This window comes from Leishmania infantum, chromosome 26, assembly GCF_000002875.2.
Source record: "Leishmania infantum JPCM5 genome chromosome 26".
Lineage (NCBI taxonomy): Eukaryota > Euglenozoa > Kinetoplastea > Trypanosomatida > Trypanosomatidae > Leishmania > Leishmania infantum.
In genome coordinates this window covers 900,815-913,288 of record NC_009410.2, presented here as the reverse complement: position 1 = coordinate 913,288, position 12,474 = coordinate 900,815, and the positions used below count along the sequence as shown (strand labels likewise).

At 64.8% G+C, this 12,474-nt stretch overlaps 1 protein-coding gene across 1 annotated transcript; it reads right to left on the bottom strand.

The window, feature by feature from the left end:
• Positions 1 to 451: 451 nt before the first annotated feature.
• On the bottom strand, positions 452 to 12,406 carry LINJ_26_2390 (conserved hypothetical protein; the record flags this gene model as incomplete). The annotated part of the gene is made up of 1 exon (XM_001470539.2): positions 452 to 12,406. One exon carries the CDS (start codon positions 12,404 to 12,406, stop codon positions 452 to 454), a length of 11,955 nt encoding a protein of 3,984 aa, XP_001470576.2.
• Positions 12,407 to 12,474: the final 68 nt, after the last annotated feature.

Genomic DNA, 12,474 nt, shown 5'->3' with positions numbered 1-12,474 from the left:
GGAAAGCAACGCCGATGCAAGCGCATACGCACCCCACTCCAAGTGGCACACAGACAGATGGAAGCAGACACGTGCGGCAACAACAGGGAGAGGGGAACGCGAAAACAGAACTGCGCGAGACGCGGTGCTCCACAGCGGCCCTCCAGAGGCGAAGCGAAGAAAAAGAGAGGCGAGGTAGCGGCGACGTAACGCACGCGCGCACAGGCATCACAGCTGCCGTGGCGGCAGCAGAAGAGAAAGGGAAGGTAGAAGAAAGGCAGAAGGCGGAGTGGTAAGAGTCCGCAGCGTAAACGAAGACTCACCCGGCGTACTCGTATCGCCAGACGTGCTCATCATCGCCTCTATCGGTACATACGGCAACCAAAGGCAGAAAAGCAGATAGCATGGCAGGAGCAACGCTGCATGGGCTCCCCTCCCCGTCTACTGCGGTGGCGACGCGGAGATACCGCCTCTACACAAAGCCGAACTCCGCCGCGTGGTTGAGGCACGTCTCCAGACTGCGTTGCAAGTCCGCGGCTGCTGTGCATGGTTGCAGCAGCAGCGAAATGGGAGAGCAGGTGTGCGCCGTCGGCAGCCGTCCTGGCTCGTCCCCGCACTCCACCAGCACCTTCTCCGGCAGCGGGATGCGGCTCTGGCCAGAGCAGAAAAGCAGGAAGCGCGCCAGCTGCGACTCGGTGAAGCCGTTCAGCACCTCCGTCAGCATGGCGCGCATGGACAGGGAGAGCGGCGACATGTCCAGCTCCGCGATGACGTGCTCGCTCGAGGCGGCGCCGGTGCCGCACACACGCGCGCGCAGGTCCTCCCACCGCACGGAGCGCAACGAAGTGGCGGGAACAACAGAGGTCAGGCCAGCACGAATTGCCAAGAACGCGGGGTCGTACTGATGGAGCAGTGCCTCCTGGGCAAGGGCACGGCGCCGGTTCACCTCGGCCGCCTCCGCGCTGGCAGCCATATCCTCCAGCTCCTCCAGTACCAGGTGGCTCATGTCATGCATGCTCACCCCCGGGGTCATGCAGGCGTACGGCCGCAGCGGGCGGGCGGCAAACGGTGCGGCGGCGCCGTCCATAGCACCGGCGCCGCTGCCTTGCAGGCTGCGCAGCAACGCCGGGCTCGCCCGCACGTGCTCCGGCAGGGACGCAAAAAAGTCATCACTGAGCACGAACTCCTCGTCCTCGAGTGCGGCTATGATGTTGTCGTCTATGTCGTGCGCGTAGTCGGCCAGCGTTATCGTGTCCTCCTGGAATGTCAGCGTCTTCCATAGCATCTGAGGAAAGTCGAACGACGCCTTCAGCGTGCCGCACAGCACCATGTTGCCCATGATCTTGCCAAGCCACTCGAACATGCGACGCAGCACACTGCCCTCGGCGCCGTCATCGGCCGCCTCGCTCGCGTACAGCGCGGACATGTTCGGAACGACCGTGAAGATGGTGCTGTGGCTGCACAGCTGAAAAAGCGGCAGCAGCGGATCCACGCGCACCCCGCGGATAAAGCGGTAGCTCACCTCGTCCCCGATCATGCTCATGATGGTGCGCGTTACGCCGCCAGCGTCCAGCGCGAGTGTGCCTTCTAGCTGCACCGCAAACATGCGTGCTCGCTGGTACACGCGTGTCTTCTCCAGTTGTGTGAAAAGCTGCCCAGTCACGCTGCAGCGGAGCCGTCGCTCCTCCGGCGACAAGGAGGAGGCGTCGCCGAAAACGTCGCGCAGGCTGTTGCGCCGCTCGTTGCCCGAGCTGCCGGCGTGCATAGACAGCACGTCCCCCTCGTCTTCCTCGGCGTCCTCATCCTCATCCTCCATGTCACCCACTAAGTCGTCCGTGTCGTCTTCCGCGTCGTCGTCCTCGCCGGCGTCGTGGACGTCGTGGGGAAAGGCCGCCGGCGCCTCCTCTGCAAATGGAGACCGCGCCGCCGCGGCTTCGCCTGTCTGTCTAGTGCCGTCTACCAGCGGCGGCACGGCTGCCAAGACGGCGGCAGCGTCAGCGTGAGAGTTTTGGCGAGAGGGAAGCGACAGCGGCGATAGCGCGGGTGAAGGGGACGGCAGCAGCGCCGAGTGCTCTGCTATCCACGCCGCGTCTGCCTCGGCGCGCACCTGGTTTGCCTTGCGCAGCGACACGAGCACACGGAGAGCGTGCCCGCCGTTGTACTTGGGTCTGCCGCCCGGCTGGAGTTCGAAGATGGTCCAGCGACCGCTGCTGAAGAGAAGGTCTGTTGCCTTGCGGTAGCAGGACATGAGGTACGGCGACTTCTCGATGAGCCACAGGTGGCGTGCAACGATGATGGTCAGCTCCTGGACGCAGCGCAGTTGCTGAATGTATAGAAGCAGGCCGTGAATGTTCACAGGTGCTGCCAAGCGCTCTTCGCGGTCGCCGACAGTGGCCGAGCCGACCACCTCCATCAAGAGTGGGTATTGGCGAAGCACGCTGTGCGCTCTAGCCGCGTCGAGCAGCGGCAGCACAGACGACTCCCTGAGGGACGTGATGGAGGCCTCCTCCAGAGCACGACTGAGTTGCTGATAAAATTCATATGTCTGCGGGAGAGCTTCGGCCGCGCCGACCTGCGCGTCGTTCGCATCGTTTCCGCCGTCGCTTTTCTCGTCGTCTCTACCCCACAGTTGCTTGTCTGACGGCGGTGAGTAGTCTTGATAGCCGGCTGGCTTGAACTGCGTGTTGCCCAGGCGGATCTTGAGGCTGTGCGGCTCAACGGAGGCGCTCACGTATGGATAGATCTCCTCACCGTCGCCCTGAGCCGGCACCGATACCCACGATATTTCCTGCCCGTTGATGGTCCAGCACACCATCATCGCCTCGAGGTCAATCATGGACCCGATAACGTCACCGGCGCTCGGGCGTCGCGGCACGGGCATCGCCTGCTCTGTCATCATCAAGCGCAGGTGCTCGCGACAGTTGTATCCCCAGGAATGCAGGTCTGACCCAACGTGCTGCGCCGAGGCGATGCGCTCGTGCTCCAGCGTGCCCCACCCCATTACCACAGTCCTCGATCGGTCGGCGAAATCCGGCGGCACCTCCACCTCGTAGTAGAACTTTCCACCTTTCGTTGGCGCCACGCCAACACTGCCGCGCACCTGACCCACAAGCAGTTCCCCAGCCTCGTTGAGGCGCGTCTCCGTCAAAGCCACCACGTGCGGAAACGGCTTGCCCAGCATCGGCGGTAGTGGGCGCCGCTGCTCCATCGCGACCACAGTGCGTGCCAGGCACGCGCTGGCCTTCGCAATTGCTGAAGTGGTTCGCATAGACGCGTGGTGAAGAAGTGCCAGGACGGTTGCCCGCTGTTGGCCCTCCACAAGGGGTTCCATCGACAGCACTTGCACCAACGGCTGCACGTTCAAGCGGGCGCATGCGTTTTCCTCCATCAATGCGCTCAGGCACTCGTAGCTGGCCTTACGCTGCGCCGTGTCGCCGTGTCGCACAACGTTCAGGCACAGCGCGTAGAGTAACGCGTCTTTCTCAGCCGCGAGTTCGAGTGGCTGTTGCCGGATCAACGCGAGTGCGACGCTTGCGATGGTGGACACTAACTCCGGCTCGCGGATGCCATCCTGCAGCATCTGCAGGCACTGGAAAAAGATGGGAGTGACGGTGGACGCCGGGAACTGGCTCCAGCTCTCCAGCCAGTCTGTTGAGCAGACGTGAATGCGACGCAAGAAGCCTGGTTGAGACAGCTGGCTGGATGGCAGCAACGCCGCGTAGCGAAGAAGGATGGCGCTCGCATAGTGGACGATGGCGCCGACAATGCACGGCTCAACAGGTGCCGGTGCCGCCGATGCAGTTATGCGCTCTTGCGGCTTCGCCAGATGCGAGGTGAGCGGACGCTCTGGGATAGGACAGACATAGCGGCCCACCTCCGCAGCGGCGCACGACCCAATCTGTTGGGCCGCCGCCTCGACAAGCCCCCACAAGACGTCAGCGTTGTACGCGCGGTTTTGCAGACCGAAGCAGATTATCTTGGAGCCGTCCAGCGCCCACTGGAACTCCAATGTGGCGCCGTCGCCGGTGAGGCGTGCCTCAATGGTGGTGGAGAACCTGTCCTTCGGAAGCCACCGCGTCACGCGGGCGCAGCTGGAGCAGAAGTGGCGATGGCGCAGCGCGTGAAAATCTCGAGCGTACTCGCGCTGATGACACTCGGTACAGTAGCAGCACAGACCCGTCGCTTCCTGCCGTCGCACGCTGCTCGGCCGCATGCATCCACACGTCACGCACGTCGCTGCCGCAAGGGCATTGTAGGCGAAGCTGCACATGGGGCACGTCCACGACGCGCCTGGACGCGCGTTGGAGCAGATAGCGCATCGCACAGCGGAAGGCTCGTTAATGAAAGTGCACATGGAGCAGGCCCACTCTTGGCTGGCGGCCCCGTCGGGGCCGTCACCGTCGGGCAGGTTGATGCGGTCGAACTCCATCCGCCCATGCAGTACCGCCGATGAGACAAGGTAGCCGGTGAAGGTGAAGGAGGCCTCCTTTGTTTCACCGAATCCCTCCACCAACGCGCGGTCGTCCTCCTCGATAGCGTCGTTTTGCACGCGGCGAATCGTCAATGTCATCGGTGCCTCCGCCTCCCTCTCGCCACCTGCTCCGGCGACAGCAAGGGACTCGCGTGCGGCGCTGGTGGCAGCTGGAGCAGACACTCCAAAGTCCTCCTCGTCCTCCTCGTCCTCCTCGTCCTGGTTGTCTTCGTCGCTATCCTCGACCCGAGGCGGCCCAACAAGTTCGCTGGTCATCGCTTCAGCGCCTGAGGCCACCGAGTAGTCGTCTCCTGGCGCTGCCGCGTCACCAGAGTCGGCATCCTCCTCGGCCTCCACAGCTGGCTCGCCGTGGCCATCTGCCGCCGCCGCCTCGCTGGCCGCATCGTCTCCATCCTCATCATCGGCGTCCTCCCATAGCATAGCATCGGAAGACTGGGGAGACGTCCGGCTGTGATAGCCCTCGCCACCTGCCCCCACCTCGTTCTCGACACCGGCCACGGCGGCGGCGGCGGCGGTTGCTGCGGCAGGCACGCTTTGCGGCAGCCCTCCAGCGCCGGTGGCATGGCTGATTGCAGTGAGCGGGCCGTCCGTCCATTCAGTATACCAGCTGCAGTACGGCGAGGCGGGCTGGTCCTCCGGGTGCGCTAGCTGCTCCTGCAGCCGCCGCAGGACGCGATCGAGCAGGTCGCACCAGCTCGACGGCGCGGAGTGGCGTGCCGTGCAGGCCGACCAGCGCTCCCCGCATGTCGGGCACAAGAGCGCGTGTCCGCGACGTCGATGACCGACAAGACGGTCCTCGAGCCTTTTTACGCTCGTGAGCGCGGTCGTGCCCGCAGGCTCCGTGTACGCGCTCGCCGCCCCCGTCGCACCCGCCTCGGGGGCGTTGGCTTGCAGAACGCGAATGAGCAGTCGCTCGCGCAGGTGTGGGTTGCACCAGAGTTCATTCCACGACTCACGCAGCAACACATGCGGCGGCAGGTTCAGCTGTGCCGCTGGCAAGACCGCGTCCAGCAAGGGCAAGAGAGCGTGTATGGCCTTGTCCGCCGCCGCTGGAAGCGTGGTCGATGGTGGTGTCGTAGGGATGCCACTCACCGGCCCACTGACATTACTGCCGCCTGCGCCTATACAGGAGTCGGTGCTGGGGGGGTTGCTGCCGCCGTTGCTGCCACTGCTTCCCTTCCCTGGCAATGAGCTGTGCAACGAGAAGATCAGCCGCAGTGTGCGTAAGAGGGTAGCCGGATGAGTGAGCAAGGCGTGTCGGCGCGCTTCATCGTCCGAGTGTTCCTCCGTATAACTGAACGAACGCGGCGAGGTGGCCAAGGGCGTTGGTGAGGTCCGCTTCAACCCGGCAAGGCACTCGGCAGCCACCGCGGCGAGCTCCGGCACGCATGCCTGCACGCATGCCCGCACCGCGGCCAACGCCGGCAGCGAGTAAGCGTCCTTTGTGGAGTCCGGCTCCAGGGCAGCCGCGCACACTCGCTGAATGGACCCAGCCTCGTCGCTGACGACAACCATGCCACCCTCGAAGCGTTCAACGTGCACGGACGTTGTGCCACCGCCAGGCTGGTCGAGCTGCGGAGGGGCAACGTATACCATCTGCATCTCGTCTCCATCCGCACCCAGCACGCCCAGAGTTACGTCCCGATCTGGCGCACCAGAGGCCGCGGCGGTGGTGATGGACAGGTGCTCCTTCACAAGCGGCAGCACCAGAGGCGTCCACGACAGCAGCATTGCACGCATCGTGTACCGCGCGCTCACGACGGCTTCGTCAGGCGGGTACATCCATTTTGCCCGACTATCGCGGTTGTAGAGCTCCACAAACGGAAAGATGTGCCGCACAGAGGCGGGGATTCTGCGATGTAAGATGTTTAGCGGCAGCCCATTCCGCTCGAACCCGATGCACCGCTCCTTCACGTACACGACAGCCGTCATCACATCGCCAGAACCGAAGACAATGCCAGTATCAGGGTTCAAATAGTTCTCTGCCCGCTCCGTGTCCCACCGCTGCACAGCCGTGCCGGGCACCTCGGTCAAGTAGTCGGAGATGTAGTACACCCGGCGCTGCTTCGACCGCTCACCCGGGTAGAGGATGAGCTCGCCGTTACCGTCAAGCGGCGTGACCATCGGCGGCGCGTTGATCTCCGCCAGGCCGAAGTAGTAGTAGCGCCCCAGCGTCTCGCACTGAAAGCCGCGCTGCAGTCGCACCGACACGCGCACGACATCGGGTGTGTTCGGGTCCGCCAGATCAACGGGATTGCAGGCGTACGATATGCTGCGCACATTGCTGGATGCGGCGCCACCGCCACTGCCGCTGGTGGTTCCTGCCTGGTTGTGCTCAATCCGACGCCCACCCGCAAATACGGTCACGCACGACGACGGAACCGACGAGCTGTTGAACCGCGGCTGATAGCCAGGCGTGGCGGAGGCGAGCTGATGACAGGCGGCCCAGAGACGCTGTACAGCACTCGCACTCACCGGCGCGGCTGCCGATGTGGCTGCCGGGGCCGAAGGCAGCGAGGCGGGTGCGGTGTCACAGCCGGCGGCGGAAGCGCGCTGCGAGATGGCGTTGTACAGAGCACTCAAAGCCACCGAACGAGTCTTGCGTGCCACGGCCGCGCACTCAGCGACAGCGATGAGGACATCAATATGCGTGGCAAAGAGCGCCGGCGACGCTGGTACCGCGATGGAGAGCGTGACAACAAGGTCGAGCAGCATCGCGTTTGTAACGTGTTTGGCTGCCGTGTGCTTCACGTGATACATGGCTCCGTCGTCGGCGCCACCGGCACCGCTGCTGTCGGTGCTGTCGAGCTCGTGCAGCAGCTGCACCAGCTGTTGCACGCTGTGCTGTAGTGGGATGGTGCACGCCTGCACCAGGCTTAACCCCTCCCCATGCCCTGCAGCAGTGCTAGAGGCAGCAGTGCCAGCAGCGGCGGCCGCCGCGCGGACATGGCGAGAGCTGCGCAGCACGAGGTAGTGGAGGACCAGCTCCAGCAGCAGCGACACACCGAACAATGTCAACCGCGCAAAAGGGGAGAGGCGGACGTCAGCCGGCGCCGATGCCAACGACAGCGACGATGAAGCGCCTGATGAGAGCGCATGGCCGCCTGTGCCGCCGACACCGCGGCGCCGAGCAGCGCCGCTATCCTTACCCCCTCTGCTGTGCACCGGAGTGACGGATAGCACGTGCATGTGGCCGAGGCCTGGCACGTAATCGCCGGTGCGCACGTTTGTCGCCACAAGGCGGAAGTCCCGCCGCGGCAGCGTCAGCCGCGTCAAGCTCACGCCATTAAGTTCCATTACGACGTCCCAGCCACCACGCGCAAACACAAAGCTGAGCTCCACAACGTCGCCAGCGCGCCAGCGAGGCAGCCGACGCTGACGGCGCGTCACGTCGCCGTACTGCACGGTGCCATCGCCGATAAAGTAAATGCCGTTGGCGTCCGTCTCTGGTGTGCAGTCGGCGAGCGGGACGTCGGCGGAGGCGAGTCCGATAAAGAAGCCGCTGCTCGTACCGTTCCACAGCTCCACTCGCACATGCCCGGGGGTCCACGACGCGCTCGCGGAGCTCTGCGGGATGTCCCAGAGGCCCCCGCCATCGCCCAGGACGGATGGCATCGAGCTGATATACGTCACGGTGTTTCCGCTGGCAGTTTCTTGATAGCGGCGGAGGATGTGCGGCTCACGCGAGGCCGGCGTTTCGTTTTCGCCAAACTCGGCGCTGTCACTACCATCTGCAGAGCCCGCACTGCCGGCCGGCGACGACGCTGATGGGATTCGCCCTCGCACGTACTTGAGTACCTCGACCAGGAACTCCTGCTCAGCCGTCTCGCTCGTCAGCACCAGCGAATCCGTGCGAGACAGGCGTGTAAAGGCGGGCAGCAAGCCCGTCACCACCTCCGCAAAGTGCGGGGAGCACGCCTGCAGGTCGGTCGCATCCATTGGCGTCGACATCAACGACACTGTGAAGGCAGCGAAAGCGCCATACTCCCACGGCTCCAGCAAGAAGCGATGCGGAGCGGCCTGCGTTGACTGGACGCGATGCAGCAGAGCACGCAGCAGCCGAAAGAGCTGTGCAAGGAGTGCATGCACACCGCGGCGAAGGTTTGCCTCGGTCACGCGACCGCACCCGCTCACCACGCTCAGGTAGTGGCCGGTGGCAGCAGTGGCAGTGAGTAAAGATGGGGAAGTCGCGCTACCAGATGTAGTCATCGGCGCCGCAGAGGCCCCAGCGAGTCCACCGGCAGTGATGGCACCGGTGGTGCGGTGCGGCGACGAATGTGCATAGTGGTTCTGTGCCGCGGCTGCAGGCCCGGTGCACCCGAGCAGCAGGAGCCGTCGCGCCGCCTCACTGACTAACGCCACGTGTCTTGGTGCCCGCCACGTTGCCGAGCACTTGGTGAGAAGGTCGACAACCACCCACATAGTGCTGCCGAACTGCCGGCGGTCCTCCAGCGCCGCTTTCACATCCGCCACGGTGAGTCCGGGAATGCTGAACAGGTCGATCGCCGCATCCACCACTTGCGCTGATGAAACGGTCGAGGCTGTCGGACCAGACGCGACATTGCGCAGGACGAACAAGGCAACTTCCAGCGCGTGCTCACCACTGTTCATGCCGCCGACGGTGGTGCTGGCTAGGCTGACACGGCGCACGGCGTCCGACCAGGTCGGCGAATGCCACGTAAGCGGGTCCATGTGGAGGTACCCGGTGCGGTCTTGAAGCAGCATGTGGGCAATAACCAAAAGCACGGCGCGGACGCCGTCGGCGTGCACGGTGTGGCACCGCACCCGCGCCTGCAGCGCTGCCGTTGGCATTTCGTGCAGCGCCTGGATGAAGGGGTCGGCCAGTGGCGCAGCAGCAGCAGCCGTTGCAGGCGCAGCAGCGCCGGCCAGGGCTGCAGTCGTCATCGCTGCGATCGGCACGTGGGAACCGCCGCTACCGCCGTCCGCCATCGCTGCCTGTGAACTGCCAGATGCCGAGGCGCCGCCACCCATGACGCCTTTCAAGCCCCCTCGCAGCAGGAAAGAGCTCGCGATACGGCTGCGCCGCTGTTGTGGCTGCTGCTGGTCAACGCTCCCGTGCACCCGCCGCTCCATCCACGCCAAGAGCCGCTCCGCCACGGTGCGCTGCGCACTGGAAAGTGCCACCGTCCATTCGGTGCTCCAACGCGTGTCGAGGGTCAGCTGCACCTGCGCGCTGACCTCGCCAGGAAGCATGTACACCGGGTCCTGCGGCAAGCTCGGGATTACGACACGGCACGGGCCAGCGTAGGTGAGAGTGTCACTGCCGTGCTCCTCCTTCAAGCTGTGAAGAGACACAGGCAGCCGCGTATCCTTCTTGGCCTCCTTGCCGACAGCGGCAGAGTTTGAGCTGCTCCTCAGCGCCTCTGTCGCGCCAGGTGACGTGCTCGACGTCGAGGACCCTGCCAGCGCCGAGGAAGTGCTCTCTGCACTGTTTGCGTCGCTCTCCAGCGGCAAGAGCAGCACATCGCGCCCGCGCAAGGCACGGTCCCACTGCACCCCGTTGGTAAGGTGCACCGACACACGTGTGGCGCATGGCAGGCACAGCTCCACCATCTGCGTCCGCCGACGGCGGCACGGCAGGTCGTCAAAGTCTCCATGCGCGCTGTTGAACAACAACCCATCTCCGACACCGCCGGCACCGCCCGCGCCATCGGCGTCTTCGCCGTCGCGGCTGCTTGCGGACACGTTCAGCGGGCTTGCACGAGAAGCCCGGCTCTGCGACGGCGCGCTCGTGGTGGTGGATGCGTTGGAGCCTGCGTCGTACGCGTACTCGCCCTCGGCGTCCGTGTAAGCGGACTCGTCCTCTTCGCCGCCCTCCTCACCCGCCACCGACATCTCCTCTGTCACGGCCGCAGCGCCCATGTGGTCGTCGTCGTCGCGGACGTCAGACACCTCGTGGAACACCGAGGACGGATAGGACGGGTAGCGGTTCCCGGTGCTTGGGCCGCTCTCGCTCGTGTACGCCAGCAGTGCGGCAGGATCGGTGGCGCTGGTCTCGCCGGCGCCGCGTCGCGCAGTATTGGAACTCTTCTCTGTCGCGCCGCCTGAGTCGTGCACCAAGTCGCTCAGGCGGGTCTCGGTCATCACAGGAGGGACTGGCAGGCCGATTTCAAAAGGCACACGCACGGAGAAGTTCACCACCTCTTCCGCGCCTCCGCCACTCGTCACTGCCGGGACAGGAGCCTCCACTGCTGCAGCGAGCACAGCGGCCCCTCCCTTGCGTCCTTGTGATGGGCGATGGTAAACTCCGACGTGGCCACCAGTAGCACCACAACTACCTGCCCTCTTGCCGTGCTGGTGCTGCTGTTGAGCCAGTGCCACAAGTTTGGCAGGTGCCGTTGCCGTCACCGTCTCCAGCACCTGGCCCAGCTCTGTCAGTGTATCCGGTGACCACTGGACAAGGGGCACGAGGTGCAGCAGCGGCAGCACCAACTCCACCCACAGAGCGGCCTGCTGCTGCGCGACAGAGGTGTGCTGCGGCTGCAAGGGGGACGCTGCGAGCGACAGGCTCTGCTTTACCAACCCGTGCGTCTCCCGCTTCTCGATGGGCTGGATAGGACCTCCTTTCTGCGCCGGCGTCAGCGGTGACCGCTGCCCGTGGTACGCTGACAAGCACGACGGAGGGTGCAGCACGGGGGTAGAAACAGCGCCGCCGTCCGCGCCTCGGATAGCGTCGGTGGCCGACACTGCACGCAAGGAGTGCTTCAGTAGACACGCAAACGAGTGGCCCGCCTCGGCACACGTAGGAGCGCGCCTACACAGCATCACCGCCGTGCGCAGCATCTTCTGACGCAGCAAGGCCCCGGCCCCCGCTGACGGCGGCGGCGCCGACGACAACGATGTAGCGGAGGCGGAAGTGGTACCACTGCCGCTGCAGCTCTCGCCTCCGTCTGACACTAGAACGCTCGCCACGACCGACTCCCACTGCATGTCGACCCGTTCCGCAAGAAATCGGCGCGTCTTGCGCTCGTAGCACTCGCGGTCGTTGACATCATCGTTTCCGCACTTTACGGTGCTGCTACGACTGGGGCGCGCGCTGGACTGCTTGCCCCTCTCCGCGGCGGTTGTGGCTGCCGCTGTGGCCGCTGTGTTGGAGTGGCTATCGCTTGGCGACTGCGCTCCCGACGCGGCGGTCGCACCGCCAAGGGAATCCGCTGTGCCGTTGTCGTTGTTTCTGCCCAGCTGTATGGATGCAGCACGAGTCGACACAGCAGCCTCACATGGTGCGCTTGCGCCGGCTGCGGTCCCAGAGGCGCTTTCCGAAGGCGACGCGGCAGCACCAGTGTCCGTATAGGGGCGCGATATGTTGGGTAGCGTTCCCACGGACCCTCCACCGCTTGTGATGTCGCGCAGTTCTCTTTCCGAGGCGTCCCCAAGCGACTGGATGGCGAACTCGAAGACATCTGCCGACAGGCTGAGGGCCGGCGGAAAAGAAGCGTGTCCCTCCTTGCGCAGATGCTGAGCGACGGCTTCGGTCGCATGCGTGCCGGAGCAGGAAGCGCCGGCGGCACCGCGTGGCGACGATGCCTGCAGCGCTCTTCGGGGGGCTGGCGAAGCTGAAATAAAATAAGCAAACGCGGCAGCACGCAGCCGCGCTGTGGACAGCGGCAACTCACCGCAGTTCGTCTGCGACAGGCTCTCCGTCAGCTCCGCCATGCAGCTCTGAATTCCGGCAGCAAAGGCGGCTTCTGTTGCCCGCGGCGACGCGCTTACGCGTATGGGAGGGGTGAAGTACACGTCTTTCATGGACAAAGAGCGCTCCATATTCGTCAGCAACGGCCACGCGACGCGGGCCAGCTGATCGGCTGGCATGGCCATGATTTCCTCCACGCGGTACGTTGCGATTGCCGCAGTGGGGTCGAAACGAGCATGAACGCGGTGCACTGCCGCTGAGGGCTGAGATGGCGGCTCCATGGCGGCCACTTTTTTTGCCTCTGGTTGCTCCCCCTCCACTGCCCTAGGTGCCTGAGCTGGCCACGCAC